This window comes from Jaculus jaculus, chromosome 16 (genome assembly GCF_020740685.1).
Source record: "Jaculus jaculus isolate mJacJac1 chromosome 16, mJacJac1.mat.Y.cur, whole genome shotgun sequence".
Lineage (NCBI taxonomy): Eukaryota > Metazoa > Chordata > Mammalia > Rodentia > Dipodidae > Jaculus > Jaculus jaculus.
In genome coordinates this window covers 46,359,303-46,382,349 of record NC_059117.1, presented here as the reverse complement: position 1 = coordinate 46,382,349, position 23,047 = coordinate 46,359,303, and the positions used below count along the sequence as shown (strand labels likewise).

The window sequence follows — 23,047 nt, the reverse complement described above, 5'->3', positions numbered from 1 at the left end:
AATTTAGAAAGGGGTGTTTTGGGGTTCCTCACCAATGCACCAATATACACCAACACAATGATAAATTTGGGGTGCCCCTGCATTCTTGTCTTCTGAGTTTAAAGAACTGAAATTCACAGACTGTAAGGTTAAGGGTAAGGTTTAGAGAGTCTTTATTAGATTAAGACAAGGAAAGAGATGTATAGCCAGGTCCCACCACATAGAAGGTGGGAAGGGATAAAGCCTCACTCTGTGGCCCAAATTGGGTTAATTTACAGATTCTGAATGGGAGCTGAGCCAAGTTTTGAGGGCTAAGCTTAACCAACCACAATGCCAGAATCAGATTTAAACCTCTGTTCTAGGAAAGGAGAACTCCTAAATAGGGAGGGACTCAGGTTCTTGATGGAAAAACAGATCTAGGTGACTCCCTTAGGCAAGATATAAGGATAGGGAGGCCTGAACTTTATCTGATCTCCAGCAAAGTGGAGACTGCAAGGGTAGGCTCAAGGAAAGCAGGTTCCTGCTTTTACTTTCATGCCCAGTCATCCTAAACTGCCTCAAGAGTGGTAGAAGAAAGAAAGAAAGAAAGAAAGAAAGGGAGAAAGAAAGAGGGAAAAAGACTGGTAGAAGGAAACAATTTTCCCACTCCTTACAACTAACTGTACTTTCTACTAAAAGTTGTTTCACATAGTGAGCCTAAAGTGGAACTACCCAGCTAGTCAGGAGGAAACAGATGCAATACAGCCTGCATCTGATCCAAACAGCTCTCTCTCTCTCTCTCTCACCCCTGCTCATGTGTGCTGATCCCTGGCGCTCCTGCCCAGACCAATCATCTCACTTTCGGAGTCAACTGTCTGAGGGTAAAACCCATCACAGTAAGTTATAAATAGATCCTCACTAGGTGGGCAAGTCCTCTTTTTGGCTTTTCTCCTCTTCTGAACTTCCAAGTCTCTGTTCTGATAAGCCTGCTGGGCTGAGATGGGGGCGGGGGGCTGACTCCCACGTGCGCTCTCTAACCCCCCTTGTCTTCCACAGGGCAGCACCTCTCTGTACTTCTTTTCCTCTTTTCTTTTAATGTAATAAAGTCGCTTTAAGCCTAACCCTCTGGTCTATGAATTTTAAATCTTTAAAGACATAAGACAAGAATCCAGGGTACTATAAATTTGTTGGCACATTGGTGTATTGGCAAGAAACCTCAAAACTCCCATTACAAACCCCATCAAACCAGTATTGCCAATCCAATGGGAAGGATTCCCAAAAGAAGCTTTCCTGCTCCCTTCAATCACCCCTGTGACAGACAGGACAAGAAACCAACATTGATTCCTTGGAAGACACTAGGCAATGAGACAGCTGTAAACCTGGCGGATCATCCAGAGGAAACCATGAAGGAAGTGATAAACTGGATGAAGCTGGAAGCCCACTGGATGAAGACCCCCAGCAGATGCTACTGCGCAAGTCACACTGCGCTGCACAGCCTGCTGGGATCTGTAGTCTGGCCGAAGCGTGGAAGGCTACGAACAGTTCCAGGGGTTAAATGTATGAGAGGCTCACAGTGTAGTTCAGGCTAGCTTGGGGCTAACCACACACTCATGACCCTGCTGCCTAGCCACAGGAATGCAGGGTGTGCTACACAGCCAGCTCTTACAGTCTTTGGTGGAGATTTTCAGCCCGGCTTCTTTCACCGTCAGGAGCGGGCCCTCAGAGCGAAAGGCCCGCCTCAGGGCGGGGCGCCGTCCGCACGTAGGCCGCGCCCTCGCCGTGCGCTCGGCGCCTGGGGGCGGGGCCGGTGTGGGGCCGCTCGCGGGCGGGCCTGTCGGGTTTCCCGGCGCGCGGGCCTTGGGCGGCTCGGAGCCGCGCCGTGGCCCCTTCTTTTCCGGCCCGAGGTGCACGCGAGCCGCGTCCATGGATCGCGCAGCCGTGGCTCGGGTGGGCGCTGTGGCGAGCGCTAGTGTGTGCGCCCTGGTGGCGGGGGTGGTGCTGGCCCAATACATACTCACCTTGAAGAGGAAGACGGGCCGCAAGACCAAGATCATCGAGATGGTGAGTGCCGGGCTGAGACCCACGAGCGCGTCAGGGACCCGTCGTGGATGCGAAGGGGAGTAGAGACTTCGTGGGTTCCGGCAGGTCGGGTCCTGCGAGCTAAGGGCACACAGCGCCGGAGGCCCGGCCGCCCGGCCACCCCGCGCACCTCCCTCCGCGGTCTCGGTGCCCGGGGCTGCACGCCCCACGGCCGCTGGTGTTCTTTGTTGGGTTCTCATTTGAAATAGGCTAATGCTTCCGAGAGAACGGGTCTCGTGCTGCAAAACACTTTTCTCCTCGGATGAGCTCCGAGTCCCGGGGTCGTGGCTCTTTCTCTCCCTGCACCCGTCACACCCGTGCAACTAATCGAATTCCGATTCTCATCGCGGAGTGGTGGTTTCATTGGGCTGCCATGAGCTACAGTACCAATACTCTCTATCCGCCCGGTTTCGGAAATGCCTGTCCCAAGAGGTGCTCCCCCCAAAAAGGGCTTGTGTAAATCCTTGAAAGTTCCTTTGATAATTTATTTCCAGTTTTATTAAAATTGTATGTCCCGATTCTCTTTGAGGTACATTATAAGTAATTTGTTTTTCTGACAAGGGCAAAACAAGTATAATTTATAATTACTGACGAGCATAGTCATGGGTATTCTCCCATAGTATGTTATACATGTGAAATCTGGGACCAAATGTTTACGACACAAATTGAGAATCTGTCACCATACTTGGTTATATAGTATTTGGAATAGGTGCAAGGTAAGTAAAGAGATAATTTGCCCTTTGGTTTGTATCTATGGTACAAGGTTGAATATAGAAATAGTTAAGCATAATAAAAAGTAAAACGTTAACTCTCACATATCATATACTAAGTTGCCTAGATTTTGAGTTTATTATTCTTGAGTTATTGTAGCTTATTCTCTCCTTCTCTGTACACCCCTAGTAGCAAATGTTCTTTTTTTTTCTCCAAACGTTCTTGTATCGGAAGTTTCACTTACGTTTTGCGGTTCTGTTTAGATAACTTTTAAGTAGCTTTCTTTTGGTCCACACCCAGATTTTATAATGCGTAATTGTAATTGAAAAAAAAATTAGTCACCCTATCTCTCTGTATGTATTTAAGTTGCAGACTTTTCACTAAATCCTGAGGAAATTTTCTCTTTTTTTTTGTGAAAAGTAATGAAGTAATGAATTAGGAATACCAGCCTTACTAATTTATAGTGTAAAAGTCAGCCCATCTTTACATATATACATAGTAGTTTGTTTTGATTCAGCTGTAACACATGTGTAAAACCTGCTGGTAGCTTTCCAGTGGACAATATGAAAAGAGTTTTATATTTATGACTTTTGTAATGTTATTAATTAGCTTCTTCAGTTAAGAAAAATATCAAATCTGGAATTTGGTCCTGGTTCTTTCTCTTTACATATATACATAGTATATAGTATATATATAGCTTCTTCAGTTAAGAAAAATACCAAATCTGGAATTTGGTCTTGGTTCTTTCTCTTTGTAATAGTTATGTTTTAGGCATCTGTTCTGCTCATCTTCTGCCCTCTTGTCTCAGAGGCTTTGTACAACCCAGGGATGGCCAATGGACATAGCCTTTCTGATCACAGATCCCGAGTAACTAACTAAACTAGGTTGGTTAGTGTCACAGTCCGGTTCACATTGCTGGTAGAAATCACCCAACCAAGAGCAGCTTTTGGGAAAAAGATTTATTTTGGCTTACAGGCTCAAGGGGAAGCTCCACAATGGCAGGGGAAAACGATGGCATGAGCAGAGGGTGGAAATCACCCCCTGGCCAACCTAAGGTGGAAAATAGTAATAGAAGAGTGTGCTAAACACTGGCATGGGGAAACTGGCTATAACACTCATAAGCCCACCTCCAACAATACACTGCCTCCAGGAGACATTAATTCCCAAATATCCATCAGCTGGGAACCTAGCATTCAGAACACCTAAGTTTATGGGGGACACCTGAATGAATCAAACCATCACTGTTAGGAAAACATGGACTTATTCAGAATGATGGACACTGTCTCTTGGGATTCTTTGAATTTGTGAGAAAGGATTTCACTCTAGTCCAGACTCACATGGAACCCAAGGTGATCTTCCTGCCTCAAACTGGGTGCTAGGATTATAGACTTGAGCCAAGGAGATTTTATTTGGGAAGTTACTAGTGAACTATCTGCTACAGTAGGAATATCCAGAGGAAACCAGTCAGAAGACATACTGGAAATGAGAGATAAGAGGAGCCATTTAGTGAAGTTGGCTGTTGCTTTGCTTCTATTTTTTTTCTTTAAATATTTTATCTTTATTTATTTGAGAGTGTGAATGGGCACACCAGGACCTCCAACCACTACAAACGAACTCTAGACACATGTGCCATCTTCTACATCTGGTTTACATGGACTCTGGGGAATTGAACCTTGGTCTTTTGGCTTTGCAGGCAAGCACCTTAACTGCTAAGCCATCTCTCCAGCCCACCTTCCATTTTTAATATTTATCCTTTTGCATGTGCCCTGAGCCCATGTCATACCTACTCCCACTTATTAATGAAGATACTTTGGGTTAGATTTCTCCCTCATCTCACCTCCCACTTTCATCCCCACCCATACTAAGATTGAACTCCGGGCTTTGCATATGCTAGGCAAACATACCTACATTTCCCACTTTTTTATTTTTAATTTTGTGTGACAGGGACTTGCTAATTTACCTCAGCTGGCTTTGAACTTGTGATCCTGCCTCAATTGAGATTACAGACTTGCACCATAATTAGTTTTAGGTGGCTCTTTATTGGACCTCAAATCTCTTTAAGATTACTAATTAATTTATCATAGCTAAACTTTTTGTTTTAGGAAGAGAGAGAGAATTGGCATGCCAGGGCCTCAGCCACAGCAATCAAACTCCAAACGCTTGTGCCACCCAGTGGGCATTTGTGACCTTGTGCTTGCCTCACCTTTGTGCATCTGGCTTATGTGGGATCTGGAGAGTCAAACATGGGTTCTTAGGCTTTGCAGGAAAGTGCCGTAACTGCTAAGCCATCTCTCTAGCCCCCACAGCCAAACATTTTATATAAACTTTTTATTTTATTAATTTATTTATTTTTGGTTTTTCGAGGTAGGGTCTTGCTCTAGTCCATGCTGACCTGGAATTCACTATGGAGTCTCAGGTAGCCTCGAACTCACGGCCATCCTCCTACCTCTGCCTCCCAAGTGCTGGGATTAAAGGCGTGCGCCACCAAGCCCGGCTTAAACTTTTTATTTGAGAACAATATATATACAAAAATATTGAGAAAGTTAAGTATAATCTTACATATCTCAAACCCGTTTTTCCTTGTTATTAACATCCTATGTTTGTATGGCTCATTTGTTACAGTTGATGAACAAATATTGATATGGTATTAACTGTCCATGCTTTATTCAGATTTCCTTCCCTTTTTATTATTTTTTTCTTTTTTGAGGTAGGGTCTCACTATAGCCCAGGCTGACCTGGAATTCAGTATATAATTTCAGGGTGGCCTCAAATTCATATTGATCCTCCTACCTCTGCCTTCTGAGTGCTAGGATTAAAGGCATGTGCAACAACACTCAGCTCCTTCCTTTCTGAATTTATGTCCATGTTCTGGGAGCTCCTTCTCAGTACCAAACTGTCCTTAGTCATCATGGCTCCTTGTCTCCCCCACACTGGCCCTGAGGACTAAACCCAGGGCCTCTTGCACATGTGCTGTACCACTGAATTACACCCCTGACTTCTTTTTATCCTCTTGACTTTGACACTTACTCAGACTTTACTTATGTCCTTCGTTTTGAATAGTTATGGTTATATATTTTCTAGAATTCCTTAGTTGGATTTTATATGAAGTTTTCCCCATGATTAACTAGCTTTTCAGATAAACCACATGTGAATATTATTTTCATCATGTATCAGGGGTGCAACTGTTTTCCTTCTACCATGAATGTTAACATTGATCATCTGGTTAAGTTAGTGTTTGTCAGCTTTCTGTACTGTAAATCATTCTCTCTTTTTTTTTTTTTTTTTAGTTTTTCGAGGTAGGGTTTCACTTTAGCACAGGCTGACCTAGAACTAACTCTGTAGTCTCAGGGCGGCCTCGAACTCACGGCGATCCTCCTACCTCTGCCTCCCAAGTGCTGGGGTTAAAGGCGTGCGCCACCACGCCCGGCTGTAAATCATTCTCTATCCCTTCCTTCTATGCTGTGTTCTTTGGAGGGAAGTTGCTATGAGAACTACATTTAGTGTTCAGAGTTACATTTCACATCCTTGATGGTATCTACATAAACTATTTGGAATTGATTGGCTCAAGAAATTTGTTCTCTGTTGTTTATAGTCATATTTATATCAGTACAGACTCAAATAATTTATTTTATATTTTGGATTGCTAATGTTGCAGTTTGACCACTGAGAGCTTTGTCAATTGGCTCTGTATCCTTGTCACATTCCTATCAAGTCAGTGAACTTCCAGCTGAAAATGAAATATTAGGTGTCTAGTAGATGATGTGTCAAGACTAAAAGGTCTAGAATAGAGATTTGAGGTTTGTTATGCTTTGTTTTTGAGACTGTCTTTTTTTCCCCCCCTTTGGTCTTGTTTTTAAAAATTCCATTTATTTATTTATTTGAGAGAGAAAGAGGCAGAGAGAGAATGGGTGTGCCAGGGTCTCCAGCCACTGCAAATGAACTCCACACGCGTATGCCGTCTTGTGCATCTGGCTTACGTGGGTCCTGGATGGAGGTCCTTTGGCTTAACCACTTAACCACTAAGCTACTTCTCTAGCCCTATATTTGGTCTTCTTGAGGAAGAGTTTCACTGTGTCCCAGGCTGACCAGAAACCTTTGTCTTGTGGAGGATAGAAACCAGACATGGACTTGTGAAGCAAAGCCAAGGTAAAAGTTGATTAGGGAGAGAGATGTACAGGAACACATAATCCTCCTTCCTCAACTTCCTGAATACTGGAACAGAATGCCATGGTGGCACATGCCTTTAGTAATAACACTGAGGAGACAGAGGTAGATTGCTGTGAGGTCAAAGGTCAAAGGTCAGAGCCAGACTGGCACTATAGGGTAAGTTCCAGGTCAGCCTAGGCTAGAACCAAAACCCTACCTCAAAAAAAAAAAAAGATTTTTTTCCTCCCCTCAGTGCCTATGTGGTGGCTTACACCACATAGTACTTGAGAGGTTGAGGTAGGACAGCTATGAGTTCAAGGCCAACCTGGAGCTACAGAGTGACTAGGTCATCCTGGAGTAGGTGAGATCATACCTCGAAAATGGTTTAGATGTGCAAAAAGCGTTTTTAAAAAGAACAGGGTTTTGTGAAGTTTTATTTTTGCTCCTTTGTGCCATGCTTGGGATTAAATTCAGGACCTCACACATGGTAGGGAAGGGTAGTCTTTTACTATCACAAGTTAGTTGTTTCTATAAGTAAAAGTGGGGATCCTTTTTTCTTTTTTCTTTTCTAGTTTTTCGAGATAGGGTCTTGCTCTAGCCCAGGCTGACCTGGAATTCACTCTGTATTCTCAGGGTGGCCTTGAACTCACGCAGTCCTCCTACCTTTGGTTCCCAAATGCTGGGATTAAAGGTGTGTGCCACCACACCCAGCTCCAAATACCAGTGTTTTAAATTCTCCCCTTAGAAGGGACATTGTGTTAGGCATGGTGATGCTTGTCTATAGCCCATCATTTGGTAGACTAGGCAAGAATATTGAGAGTTCAAGGCTAGCCTGAGCTATATAGTGAGACTATGTCTCAAAAGAGGGAGAGGGAGTGATAGTGTGTTCCAACCTTCTGTGTAGGAGTCAGTAAGTTCTGAGCTAATGAAAATGTGGAAAAGTATACAGTTCATACTCTTTCCTTCTGTTTTGACAACTGCTGATACGCACTGTTAAAATGGAGGTGTCAAAGCAACATATGATAATGGAAGACAGTCATCTGCACCTTTATCAGATGGTGTCAGTGAAAAGTCAAATATTTTTCTTTTTGAAGCTGGTTCTTGCTCTAGCCCAGGCTGACATGGAACTTACTCTGCAGCCCAAGATCTTCCTATTTAAGCCTCCTTAACCTCTAGGGTTAAAGACTTGAGCCTAAATGACTGAAAAGCAAACATTTTAATGAGCATTTTATGTGTGTTAAGGAACGGGGATTTTTGTGGTGTTTAGTATACTACTGTCCTCCGTAGGCTTGTTGTCCACTGCAGGTTTGTTCAGTGCTCCTAAGCTGTGGCTTGCTGCAGGTGGTTTCTTTCCTTCACAGAAGTAAGGGGTAAGAAAAGAGGTTGTAGTAAATTTGCTTTTCTTGTTCCTCTTGACCCTCCTGGACTTTGGGGTCTAGGACAGGGAGAAAGGCACAACATTGAGAAAATAAAAGAATAGGATAGCTCTTACTTAACAGTTGTGCTGTCTGGATCTGCAAGTCAGTACATTGGTTTGTTTGTTTGTAAAGGGGAATAAATATGACCTTATACATAAAACATACATATTCTACCACTGTGTTATATCTCCAGCTTCATACAGCATCTCTGAATTTGACTCTTACATTTTTTCACTTGTTATTAATTTTTGTGCTCATCAATAAATCTGCATTTATTTCTCCTTAGGTTTAAAAAAGGTGTTGCGCTGAATGTGGTGGCACACTCCTTTAATCTCAGCACTCGGGAGGCAAAGGTAGGAGGATTGCCATGAGTTCAAGGCCACCCTGAGACTGCATAGTGAATTCCAGGTCAGCCTGGGCTAGAGCAAGACTCTACCTCAGGAAAAAAAAAACAAAAAACAAAACAAAAAAAAAACCACATATTTTTTAAACTTTTTTTTTTTGTTGTTTGTTTATTTGTTCTGAGGTAGGGTTTCATTCTAGCTCAGGCTGACCTGGAATTCACTATGTAGTCTCAGGGTGGCCTTGAACTTGCAGTGATCCTCCTGCCTCTGCCCACTGAGTGCTGGGATTAAAGGAATGTGCCTCCATGCCCAGCTGACTAAAAAAAATGTTTATTCATTTATTTATTTATTTGAAAGCGGGGAGGGGGAGAGAATGGGTGCACCAGGCCTCCAGCTACTGCAAACAAACTCCAGATGCATGTGCCACCTTGTGCATCTGGCTTTTGTGGGTCCTGGAGAATTGAACCAGGGTTCTTTGGCTTTGCAGGCAAATGCCTTAACTGCTAAGCCATACCTCCAGCCCTGATTTTTCTTTTTAATTTGTGAATAAATATCTCCAGATAATTATTCTCAACTAATAAAGCTCTGTTTTGTTTTAGTCCTTTATTTTGTAGAGAGAGCAAGAGCTGCTAGACTGAACAAAGTCAATAGGTTTTATTTATATTTGCCTTTGCTACTGAATTCCTGCAGTTAAGAAGCATTAGGATTTAAAACATTTTTTACTATTGCTCTTTAGTGTTTATTTTTGCTAGAGGAGGTGTATTGGGGGTGGGCTTTGGGGTGTTAAAGCCAGCTAGTTAGCTCCTGCTAGAGCTCAACACATTCATTTTTAAAAAAATATTTTTTTTATCTTGAGAGAGAGAGAGGAAGAGGCAGATATAGTGAATGGGCATGCCAAGGCCACTGCAGATGAACTCCAGACACATGTGCCACCTTGTGCATCTGGCTTATGTAGGTACTCGTGGGGGGTTGTACCTGGGTCCTTAGGTTCTGCAGGCAAGTGCATTAACCAGTAAGCCATCTCTCTTCTTTATTTGTAAGCACAAAGTGATAGACAGAAGAGATACAGAGAATGGGCATGTCAGGTCCTCTAGCCACTGCAAACAAATTCCAGATGCATGTGCTACTTTGTGCATTTGGCTTATGTGGGTACTTGGGAATTGAACCTTCTCCAGCCCTTTTTTGATTTCTTTTCTTGAGGTAGAGTCTCACTCTAGCCTATGCTGACCTGAACCTCACTCTAGTTCCAGGCTGGCATCAAACTCACAATGATCCTCCTACCTCTTTCTCCTGAGCATGGGGATTAAAGGGATGTGCCACCATGCCCAGCTTTCACTGTGTTGCTGCTGTTTTCCTCCTGCTGTGGCAAAGGTAATGTCCAGTTTTTACTCATGTCATGTTTTCCCCTGCCATAATGAAGCTTCCCCTCAAGACTGTAAGCCAAAATAAAAACTTTTCTTCCACCAGTTGCTTTGAGTTGGTGCTTTGTTCCAGCTACAAGAAGGTAGTTACAATAAAAGAAAATTGTTACTACAGGAGTGGGTCATTACTGCCTAAAACTGTACTGTGTAGTGTTGGGCCACTTGGAAGTGTCTTGCAATATGAATATGGAAGGACTTGAAACCTTGGCCTAAGAGATGTCTTGTAGTATAAGCAGAATTTGATGACCGTTCTGGTCAGAGCTTGAAAGACCAAAGTGTAAATTGTGCACGCTTAGTTTATGAAAGGAAGAAATAACTTAGTCCTAGGCTAGAGGCCATTTGTATGAGAGGCTTGTTGTGCTCTTGTTTCCATGTCCTAGGAACCTGAGCAGGGTTGAGTTTGGAAGAAATAGCATGGTGTGAGTGGATGGATATGGCACATAAAGAAAGTATGATACTGTAGACTGCTGCTCACTTCAGCTGCAATTGTTTGAGACTACCACCATTGAGATTTGGCCAGCTGTTCTGCATTAGGATAGCAGGAAAAACTATTTTGAAAGTAGGGGCCAGAATGCTGATGGAGTATTCTGCTCTTCAGAATTGGTCTTATTCCCTCTGGATTAACAATTTTGGAAACTTACTTGGTATTAAGGAAATACAACAAATGCAGGAAAGACAGGGTCATCGGATTTGCAACATGGTTTGATTTTGGAAATAACCATTGGGCAATGTGAGGCAGGGTTGTTGGAGTTCCTGTGTAGAGAGGTCCAGTGGAGTCATGAGGATGAATTATGGGTTGCAGTGGTAACCCAAGGTTTTTGTTTGTTTGTTTGTTTTTCCAAGGTAGGGTCTTGCTCTAGCTCAGGCTGACCTGGAATTCACTGTGTAGTCTCAGGATAGCCTTAAACTCACAGCAATCCACCTATCTCAGCCTCCCAAGTGCTGGGATTAAAAGTATGTGCCACCATGCTGGGCTCCTAAGGATACGGTAGATAAGGATACTAGCTATGAAGTAGTGTTACCAGCTTAGGATGGCATTTTCCCTGGTCTGTGGGGCATCCCAGATAAAAGGGAGGAATTGGAGCCACAGAGACTTCATTGTAAGTCCCAGATGGACATATATAGCTTGTAGGATTTGACATTTGCCTGTCTTGTTTTAGATCGTGCATTGGTTCAATCCTTCCTTGCTATGCCCAATGTCATCTTTTGCAGTTTGAATGTTTACTCTGTGCCATTATGTATTTATGGTTTTACTAGCTCACAATTAAGACCCCTTGGACTATGGAGATGTTTGAACAGTATTAGGATTGATAAAAACTGCGGGGACTTTTAAAGTTGGACTGAATGCATTTTCCATCTTGATGGTCATGAGCTTATGGTGGCCAGGGGTAGGATGTGATGGTTTGAATTAGATGTCTCCCATAAACTTGTGTGTTTTGAATGCTTAGTCAGCTGGTGGCAGTTTGGGAGGTGGAGCCTTGCTGGAGGTGTGTTGTTGAGCAGGCTTTGGGGTGTTACAGCCTGTTCCCTCTTGCCAGAGCTCAGCTCACTCTTTCTGTTGTTTCCCACTTGCTGTGGCAGAGATGATGTCCAGCCTCTATGCTATTCACCTACCATCATGGGGCTTCCCCTCTAGACTTTCAGCCAAAATGAACAACCTTCCTCCCATCAGCTACTTTTGGTTGAATGATTTGTCCCAACAACAAGAAGATAACTATAACTCAGTCTATCATCTGTCTATGAATGAATGACAGCTTTCTACCCAGGCTGGCTTGGAACTTGAGATCCTCTGGCTTCAACCTTCTGAGTGCTAGAATTACAGCCATGTGCAATCAAAACCATCTTTCAAAATTTTTAGTCAGATCTCAATATGAATATGAAATCATTTTAGAAGCCTGTTTTAAATTGTACATGTCATATTCTTCTCTTGTAGTGTAACAATTGTTGGATTATGTGGTATGTTGAGTGCCTAATAACTAACTACATATTACTGCTCATGCCTTAAGGAATGTAAAGAGCAATTAGCCAAAAAACCAGGCATGGTGGTGCATGCCTTTATTTTAATCCCAGCACTTGGGTGGCAGAGGTAGGAGGATTGCCATGAGTTCAAGGCTACCCTGAAACTACATAGTAAATTCCAGGTCAGCCTGGGCTAGAGTAAGACCCTACCTTGGAAAAAAAAAGAAAAAGAAAAAGAAAAAGAAAAAAGAGTAATTAGCTAAATCTAGTCAGTCTGGCCATCTAAAAGTAAAGAACTGGAGGTGTGGGTCAGTGGTAGAGTGTTTGCCTTGAATGTATGAATTTAGTTTCCATCACTACAAGAGCAAAAATTCCTTACATTTTTATAAAGAAAAGCAAAACTCTACATAGGAACATGTAGTTGTCCAACTAGAAAATTTTAAGGAACCAGTTAAAGCCCATTAGAATTATAAATTCATTTTGGTGAGCAGACACATATTGAAATATTAAAAAATCTGCTGAGGTTCTGCTTAGTAACTGTGAGGTCCTGCACTTAATCCCCAATAGCAGAATAAACAACATTTCCAGCACTTTTTAAAAAAAATTTATTTATTTATTTGAGAGCAACAGACACAGAGAGAAAGATAGATAGAGGGAGAGAGAGAGAATGGGCGCGCCAGGGCTTCCAGCCTCTGCAAACGAACTCCAGACGCGTGCGTCCCCTTGTGCATCTGGCTTACGTGGGACCTGGGGAACTGAGCCTCGAACCGGGGTCCTTAGGCTTACAGGCAAGTGCTTAACCGCTAAGCCATCTTTCCAGCCCAATTTCCAGCACTTTTATACTAGAGAAAAACTTGCAGCAAAAAGTTCGGGGCGGGGGGGGGGGGGGAGGTTCTTTCCTCTATTGGTTTGTTCTGTTTGTTTCTTTTAAAAGTATTTTTTTCAAAGGGGAAAGTGTTGGTGGGGGGTGGGGGTGGAGGGAGGGAATTACCATGGGATATTTTTTTATAATCATGGAAAATGTTAATAAAAATTAAAAAAAAAAGTATTTTTACTTTTTTAATATATATTTATTTACTTAGGGAGAGAAAGAATGGGTTTGTGCCAGGACCCCCTGCTGCTGCACATGAACTCCAGATACATATATCACTTTGCACATCTAGCTTTATTTGGGTATGAAGGAATCAAACCCAGGTCGTCAAACTTTTCAAGCAAGTGCCTTAACTACTGAGCCAACTTTTCAATCCCCTGTTTTATTTTTTTGAGACAGAACTTCATGTATCCCAGACTTCTTTGTTGCTGAAGATGACCTTAAACTTTGATCCTCCAGCCTTTTCCTCCCACATGCTGGAATTACAGGTGTGTAGCACCACACCCAGTTTCTTCCAATCCCCTGTATATACTATACACAGTGATAGATCTTAGTGTGATTATGTTCACAAATATTTTATTTATTTGTGTGAGAGAGTATGGGCACACCAGGAATTCCAGATGCATGCTTCCTATTGTGCAACTAGCTTTACATGGGTACTGGAGAATCAAACTCAGGCTGACAGACTTTGCAAGCAAGTATTTTTAATGGTTCAGCCATCTCCCCAACCCCATACTAAGAAATTTTAAGCCTTTGATGAGAGAAGACATATAAACATAAGTTAAATAACAGAATAAGAGAGCACATGAGAATGTATTTAAAATAATAAGCTCTGTGGAAATCATTCACCAAGTATTTATTTAGTTTATTGATATGCCAGCCCTTGCTTAGCCTCTTAGTCTCTGACCTGGGGTTGAAGATTGTCAGAGGAATTAGAAGTTGAGAAAAGTACTATTAGAACTGAGCCAGCAAGTTAAATGAAATTCCAAGAGAAACAGGAGAAAAGTGCTAGGCTTGGTGCTGCACACCTGCTTAATCCCAACACTTGGGAGGCAGAGTTAGAGGAACATCACTGCAAGTTTCAGGCTAGCTTGGTCTGCATAGCAGAGTTTCAGGCGACAAGATCTACATGGAAAAGTGCTTTAGAAAACAAATCAAAATGTAACTAAAAAGGGCTGGAGAGTGGCTTAGCGGTTAAGTGCTTGCCTGTGAAGCCTGGTTCGAGGCTCGATTCTGCAGGACCCATGTTAGCCAGATGCACAAGGGGGTGCACACATCTGGAATTCATTTGCAGTGGCTGGAGGCCTTGGGACGCCTGTTCTCTCTCTATCTGCCTCTTTCTCTGCGTCTTTCAAGTAAATAAAAATAAACAAAAAATTTTTAAAAATGTAACAAAATGACTTGAGGGTCGAGGCACTTAGTAAAGAACATATTTTGAAGGGAATTGTGAATAGAGAAGACTTGACTATTGTCACATTTCAGAGAACTTTAAACATGCTTTGTTTTTCTTGTACACAAATTAGGAATTTGCTTATTGAAGGTAGCATTTTGTAAGTTCTGTTTAACTGGATATGGAGACAGATACAATGAAGATCAAAAATGATGCCAAACATTTTTTATCTCTAACAAGATATATTTGACAGAAACAAATGAGGCAGAGAGCTAGATTTTAGGGGATTGGAGTCTCTTTGCATCCATGCTACTTGGAAATGTCTGTTAAACACTTAAAGGCAGAGGACTATGCCATGTAGTAATGAAAATGAGTATGTCAAAGTCACAAATATAGAGAGTCATTTGATTTGGGGTTAATTTTTACAGCAATTAAAATGTATTGACAGAGAATTAAAAGGTTATTGCTTGAATTCTACTGAAAATTCAAAGTTATCCTCAACTACTTAGGGAGTTACAAGGCCAGCCCAGGATACATGAGGCCCTGTCTCAAACAAACAAACAAAAAAGCCAGGAAACAAAGAGTGAAGGTCAAGTTTTGGGGAAGGAGACATGAAACAAAAGTTCCATAAAATGAAAAGTGGGATAGCTAATGTTGACAATTCACTTGAGTAATGATTTTTGTGAAAAGCAGAGTTAAGCAAAAGGCTTTTATTTTTTCCCCAAGAAATAAGAAAAAGTCTTAGTATTCATGAACTATATAAAACATAATTTGGATAATCATTCTCAAGTATAATTTTTCCTTTTTTTCTTTCTTTTTTTTTTTTACTTTTTAGAGTATGTATTTATTTGGGGGGAGGAAAAACAGGAGCACCATAGCTTCTTGCCACTGCAAACTCCAGATACATGTGCCACTTTGTGCATCTGGCTTTATGTAGGTAATGGGGAATCGAACCAGTTGTTTGCAGGCAAACATCTTTAACTAGTGAGTCATCTTTCTAGCCCTAATTTTTCTTGGATTACAGTTCATTAAATTTCTCTTTTTTTTTCTCTGGTGATTTCTCTCTCTCCCATTGAACTGCATTGATTCACACTAACTTTTGATATACATTAATATACATTCAGATGTTTATTTTTAACTTTTGATTATAATGTTAAAAATTAATTTGCTGGCATACAAAATAATGTTTCATTGTGATGTTTTCAGAATGCATGTCATAGTATCTTGCTCACATTCTAATTTTTAAGAATATGACATACAAAGTCATAATCATAATGATCTAGTATCATTTCCCTCTAAGATACTCTGCTAACAGCACATCAGATATTTACTTTGAATCAGCCTCATAGTATTCGATGTCAGTGATAATTTAGGAAGAGCTTAGTCTGCAGTTTTAGAAGTGGACAAAAAACTTCTAAGAGAGTAACAAAGGCCTGGTGTGGTGGCACACACCTTTAATCGCAGCATTCAGGAGGCTGAAATAGGAGGTTCACTGTGAGTTCGAGGCCACCCTGAGACTACAAAGTGAGTCCCAGGTCAGCCTGAGCTAGAGTGAGACCCTACCTTGAAAAAAAAAAAAAAAAAGTAACAGCACAGTCATGGTTGGCATTTATGGTTAAAATTCTTACCTGATCATGGCTAATTAATATTGGCACATTGCATTTGAAAGAGGGACATTATTGATAAGTGACAAATTTTACAAATGGCTAGCCTAACAATTCAAATTCTATATTACCCATGATATTTTGAAGATAGTAAATTTTCTGCATAGAAAATTTGTTTCTTCATACAAAGAAGGAAAAAGGCAAAGTGGTATACACTTAGATGAATTTAGGTATTAAACATTGAAAATTAATTTTAAGAGGTGTCTTGAATTATTCACCCTTTTTAAAAATTCTTATTTCACCATGATTAATTTGAAGCCATTTATCCAGACAGCAGCAAATGGCACACCCGTAGGGCTCATGATTACCCCTGTTTTAAGTTTTCAGTATCAGGATGTATTCCCTCCTATGAGGAAGGCCTCCAGTCCAATTAGAGGGCAGGTGGCTTCTACCATGACAGATGTGCCACTGTTGCACCCATTGGCTCATTTGGCCAGGCTGCCCAATATATAAGGCTTGCATTGCCCACTGTATTTTCACTGGTGATTTCTCTCTCTCTCATTGAAGACATGCAGAATGTCTTCTTTCAGCTTTCTGTCAGCTGGTCTACATGGAGGAAGTTATCAGCTCAGTTCCAGCAGGATTTCTCAGTGGCCTTGCAGCCCAAGTATGTGCAGTCTTCAGCAATAGGGTCTTACTATCTATTCCTGGTGGGAAGCCAAGGGCCTCGGGAAAGGCCTATAATGTTTTGGGCGCATCAGGGACCTCCCTGGCCAACAACTCACTGGAAGGTATCCCATCCCTGGCACTGAAAATTTTCTAGCAATAGTCTATGGCTCCTGAGTTTTCCATTGTCCAAAAAAGTAGGTTTCCATATGATTTATTTATATCCTCTTAGACTTGATTAGCCCTCCTTTATTCAACTTTACTTTATTCAGTCTTGTCCCCTGACCTCATTTGGGCCTTTTCACCCCCATTAATCTATTGTTCTACTTACATATATACAATACCATCCTATTAAGTACCTCCCCCCCCTTCCTTTCTCTTCATTTTATCTCTTTTCTAGCTTACTGGCCTTTGCTACTGAGTTTTCTTACTACTCACACAGAAGTCCAATCATCTGTAGCTAGGCTGTACTTATGAGAGAGAATATATGACGCTTGGATTTCTGGGCCTGGGTTACCTCACTTAGTATAATCCTTTCCAGATCCATCCATTTTCCTGCAAATTTCATAAATTCATTTTACTACTGCTGAGTAGAACTCCATTGTATAAATGTGCCATATCTTCATTATCCACTTATCAGTTGAGGTACATCTAGGCTGGTTCCAATTCCCAGCTATTGTAAGTTGAGTGGCAATAAACATGGTTGAGCATATACTTCTAAGGAAATGAGATGAGTCCTTAAGATATATGCCTAGGAGTGCTATAGCTGAGTCATATGGTAGATCAACTTTTAGCTGTCTCAGGAGCCACCACATAGTTTTCCACAATGGCTGGACCAGATTGCATTCCCATCAGCAGTGTAGAAGGGTTCTGCTTTTGCCATATCCTCGCCAGCATTTGTGATCATTTGTTTTCATGATGGTAGCCAATCTGACAGGAGTAAGATGGAATCTCAATGTAGTTTTAATCTGCATTTCCCTGATGACTAGGGATGTAGAACATTTTTTAGATGCTTATATGCCATTTGTATTTCTTCTTTTGAGAACTCTATTTAGTTCCATAGCCCATTTTTAAATTGGCTTGTTTGATTTCTTATTATTTAATTTTTTGAGTTCTTTGTATATCCTAGATATTAATCCTCTATCAGATATATAGCTGGCAAAATTTTTTTCCCATTCTGTAGGTTGTCTCTTTGCTTTATTCACAGTGTCCTTTGCCATACAAAATCTTTGTAATTTCATGAGGTCCTGAGCAATTGGGGTTGTATTCAGAAAGTCTTTGCCAAGACCAATATGTTGAAGGATTTCCCCTACTTTTTCCTCTAGCAGTTTCAGAGTTTCAGGTCTGATGTTAAGGTCTTTACTCCACTTAGTCTTAATTCTTATGCATGGAGAGAGAGAAGGATCTATTTTCATCCTTCTATAGATACATATCCAGTATTCCCAACACTGTTTGCTGAAGAGGCTGTCTTTTCTCTAATGAGTATTTTTGGCATTTTTATCAAATATCAGGTGGACTTACATCCACTGACATACATGTCTGCTTTTGTGCCAGTATCAGGCTGTTTTTGTTACTATGGCTCTGTATTATAGGTTAAAATCAGGTATGGTGATACCACCAGCCTTATTTTTTGTTGCTCAGTATTGTTCTAGATATTCAAGACTTTTTGTGATTCCAAATGAATTTTTGGATTGTTTTTTCTATTTCCATGAAGAATACCATTGGAATTTTGATGGAGATTGCATTAAATGTGTAGATTGCTTTTGGTAAGATTGCCATTTTCACAATATTGATTCTTCTGATCCAAGATAAGGGATGTTTTTCCATTTCCTAGTGTCTTCTGCAGTTTCTTGCTTGAGTGTTTTAAAGTTCTCATTGTAGAGATCCTTCACTTCCTTGGTTAGGTTTATTCCAACGTACTTTTTAAAAAAAAAATATATGTAATTGTGAATGGGAGTGATTCTCTGATTCATTCTCTGTGTGTTTTTATTATTAGCATATAGCAATGCTACTGATTTCTGTGTATTTATTTTGTATCCTCTACATGGCTATAGGTGTTTAACAGCTCTAACAGTTTGCTGGTAGAGTCTTTAGGGTCCTTTATGTATAGAATCATGTCATCTGCAAAGAATGATAACTTGATCTCTTCCTTTCCAATTTGTATCCCTTTCATGTGTGTCTCTTGTCTTATTGCTATGGTTAAGACATCCGGTACTATATTAAATAAAAGTGGGGACAGTGGACACCTCTGTCTGTTCCTAATTTTAGTGGAAAAGCTTTTGATTTATCCCCATTTAGTAATATGTTGGCTGTAGGCTTGTCATAAATAGCCTTTATTATATTGAGCTATGTTTTTTCTATTCCCAGTCTCTGTAGGACTTTTATCATGAAGGGATTTGGATTTTGTCAAATGCTTTCTCTGCATCTAATGAGATGATCATGTGATTTTTTTTTTGTCCTTCAGTCCATTTATGTAATGTATTACATTTATTGATTTGTGTATGTTGAACTATCCCTGCACCTCTGGGATAAAGCCTAGTTGGTTGGGGTTTTTAATTTTTTTGATATATTCTTGTATTCTGTTTGCCAATATTTTGTTGAGAACGTTTGTATCTATGGTCATGAGGAAGATTGGTCTGTAATTTTCTTTTGTTGTTCAATCTTTACCTGGTTTTGGTATCAGGGTGATGCTGACTTCGTAGAAGGATTTTGGTAGGATTCCTTCTTTTTCTATTTTATGGAAAAGCTTAAGAAGCAATGGTGTTAGTTCTTCCCTGAAGGTCTGGTACAATTCACCAGTGAATCCATCTGGGCCTGGACATTTTTTAGCTGGGAGAGTTTTGATAACTGCTTGGATCTCCATACTTGTTATAATTATATTTAAGTGATTAATCTCATCTTGATTTAGTTTAGGTAGGTCATATAAATCAAGGAAATCATCCATTTCTTTCAGATTTTCATACTTAGTGGAGTATATGTTTTTATAGTATGTCCCTATGATTTTTAAAATTTCTCTGGTATCTGTTGTGATGTTGCCTTTTTCATCTCTAATATTTTTGTTAATTTGTGTCCCTCCTCTCTTTCTTCTGGTCAGATTTGCTAATGGTTTATCAATCTTGTTTATCCTTTCAAAGAACCAACTCTTTGTTTCATTGATTCCTTGGATTGTTTTCTTTTTGTTTGTATTTCATTAATTTCTGCCCTAATCTTGTATTTATTTAATTTTGTTTATTTTTATTTATTTGAAAGTGACAGAGAGAGAGAGAGGGAGAGAGAGAAATATGAATGGGCGTGCCAGGGCCTCCAGCCACTGCAAACAAACTCCAGATGCGTGTGCCCCCTTGTGTATCTGGCTAACGTGGGTCCTGGGGAATCAAGCCTTGAACAGGGGTCCTTAGGCTTCACAGGCAAGTGCTTAACCCCTAAGCCATCTCTCCAGCCAATGCCCTAATCTTTATTATTTCCTCCTGTCTACTGATTTTCAGTTTGCCTTGTTCTCCTTTTTCCAAGGCTTTAAGGTGAATCATTAAGTCATTTGTTTGAGACCTTTCTAATTTCTTCAAATAGGCACTTAAAGCTATAAATTTCCCTCTTAGGACTGCCTTCATTGTGTCCCAAAGGTTTTGGTTTGCTGTGTTCTCATTATCATTTGACTCTATGGATTTTTTTGATTTCCTTCTTGATTTCTTCATTGACCCATTCATCATTTAGTAGTGTATTGTTTAGTTTCCATGATTTTGTGTATGTTCTATAGTTTTTCTTGTTGTTGATTTGTAGTTTGATTCCATTGTGGTCAGACAAAATGCAAGGAATTATTTCAGTTTTCCTGTCTTTGTTAAGATTTGCTTTGTGTCCTAACATATGGTCTATTTTAGTGAATGTTTCATGTGCTGCTGAAAAGAATGTATATTCTTCAGTCTTTGGATGGAATGTCCTGTATATATATCTGTTAGGTCCATTTGTTCTATGACCTCAATTAATCCAGATGCCTCTCTATTTATTTTTTACAGGATGCATGTCAATTGATAAGAGTGGAGTGTTGAAGTCATCCCCTATCACTGTGTTTGGTCTTATCTGTGACCTTAGTTCTAAAAGCGTTTGTTTAATGAATTTGGGCGCTCCTATTTAGGTGCATATATGTTTAGGATTATAATGTCCTCCTGTTGGAGGGTGCCTTTAATCAATATAAAGTGACCTTCCTTATCTTTCTTAATTAATGTTGGACTGAAGTCTACCTTGTCAAATAGGATAGCAACCCCTTTTTGTTTTCTAGGCCCATTTGCTTGAAACACCATTTCTCAACCTTTCGCCCTAAGATAGTGTCAATCCTTTGTAGAAAGGTGAGTTTCTTGGAGGCAACAAATTGTAGGATCCTGCTTTTTAACCCTGTCTGCAAACCTATGTCTTTTGGTTGGGGCTTTGAGGCTGTTGATATTAAGAGACACTATTGAAAGGTATGTATTTATTTTTGCCATTTTTTTTTGTTGTTTTTCTGGTTTTACCTTTTGTTCTCTTGTGTTAACTAGTATTTGAGTATTGTTTGTTTTTTCCAGGTTCCTTACATGTGTGCTTTTCTTTTCAGCATGGAGGATTCTCTCAAGTATTTTCTATAGAGCTTGTTTTGTCTTCAAATATTCCTTTAGCCTGCTTTTGTTGTGAAGTGTCTTTATTTCTCTGTGTATTTGCATGGATAGCTTTGCAGGATAAAGTAATCTTGGTTGACAGTTGTTATCTTTCAGAACTTGGAATACATTATCCCAAGCCCTTCTGGCTTTTGAAGCTTGTGTTGAGTAATCTACTGTGATCCTGATGGGCTTGCCTTTGTAGGTAACTTGATTTTTCTCTCTGACTGCTTTCAGTATTTTTTCTTTGGTTTGTGTGTTTGATAGTTTGATTATAATATGTTGAGGATAGGTTCTTTCCAGGTTTTGTCTGGTTTGTGTTTAAAGGATTCGTGTATCAGCATTGGCACCCCTTTCCCAATATGGGGGAAGTTTTCTTCTATGATTTTATTGAAAATGCCTACTATGCCTGTGGAGTGAAATTCTTCTCCTTCTACTATACCCTGAATTCTTATGTTTGATCTTTTCATAGTGTCCTACATATCTTGAAATTCCCATTCATACTTTCCTATTGGTTTGTCTTCTCTTTGTTGGACTATATTAGATCTGCCACCTGCTCTTCTAGTTTAAGTATTCTGTCCTCTCCTTCATCCATTCTACTGGTGAGATTTTCTACAGAGTGTTTAATTTATTCACTGTGTTCTTCATTGGTAGCAATTCTAACTGGTTTTTCTTTATTATATCTATTTCCTTATTTGTGTCTGTACTGACCTCTTTATTTCATTAAATTAGTTTCCTGTGTCTTCTTGATTCCTTTGATTTCCTCTTCTGCTTCTTTCAGCATATTTGTAGTCATTCTTTTGAAATCTTTCTCAGGCATTTTCTCTAACTCATTCTCACTGGAGGTCATTTCTGATGCATTAATACTTTTTGGTGGATTTAGATTGTCTGATTTTTAGTGTACTTGTGTTATAATGTATATATTTTTGCATCTTGGATTTTCTAGTTAGCTGCAGTATTATTAGATGTATCAATTAATCTGATATCTTCAGAGTAGGAGTTTAAGGTTATAGGTATAGCTCTTAAGACTATCAGAGTACTTACAAAAGTGACCCTAGATGTTGGGTTTGCCTGCTATGAGAGTAATCAAGTAGACTGAGTGAAACAAAATACAGGCATATTCTAAAATTTAAGCAATATACACATTCAATGAAAAACAGCCCAAAGTATTTATGCAATAGTAGGTATTACGACAACTTGATCCTGTAACAGTCACTGTCCTTTATGGTGTGTGTTGTCCCACACCCTTAATCTTGTCAGTTCGGAGGTTAAGATTTCTGGTCTGTTGAGGGTTCCAAGTCAGCATGTGACCAAGTGAGACTCTTCCCTAATGAACAACAGAAGAGGAAACAAAGCTACTCTAAATCAGGAAGCAACAAATAACAAGCCCAAAACATAGCTTATTTAAGAATGGAAAATCCAACCATCCATCAGATTTAACATACAATTTATCCTGATATGGAAGGTGCAATTAGCACTTCTGGTTCAGGCCTATATACCAGGCTTATTTGGCAGTACTGATCTGGTGTAATCCCAGTTACCTTTTGGGATGACTTTGTTCTCGGGTATGCTGCACTCCTGCTTGGGTTCCTCTTTGGTGCACTGTGGGTCCAAGTAGGCTTGCTGGGTTGCTGGATTGCTGCTCTGGTTGCCAGTGCTAGGTGCTATGAGCTCCCTTCCTCTGGTCTGTGGTACTTGCTGGCACTTGTGCTGGCGGTGGGGGAGGGGAGGCTGTGGATGGTGGCTCTAGTTCTCTACTGGTCCACGTGACCCTCTACCTTGTGATCTGCTCCTTTGTTGACCTCAGCGGTCCTCCCTTCACATTTCTTGATTTTGCAAGGAACTCCGGTGGGAGTAC

General features: G+C 40.4%; 1 protein-coding gene across 3 annotated transcripts in view; it reads left to right on the top strand.

The window, feature by feature from the left end:
- The first annotated feature begins 1,831 nt into the window (after window positions 1-1,831).
- The window catches only part of LOC101604817 (cytosolic 5'-nucleotidase 3A), a 94,713-nt gene continuing 73,497 nt past the window's right edge, over window positions 1,832-23,047 (top strand). Inside the window, exon 1 of one of the 3 annotated variants that reach the window (XM_045135538.1) lies at window positions 1,832-2,019. In XM_045135538.1, the coding sequence (XP_044991473.1) occupies window positions 1,882-2,019 (138 nt within the window). In that variant the 5' untranslated portion in view covers window positions 1,832-1,881. The remainder of the gene's footprint in view (window positions 2,020-23,047) is intronic. The other 2 variants (XM_004652751.2, XM_045135539.1) reach the window with 2 other exon arrangements.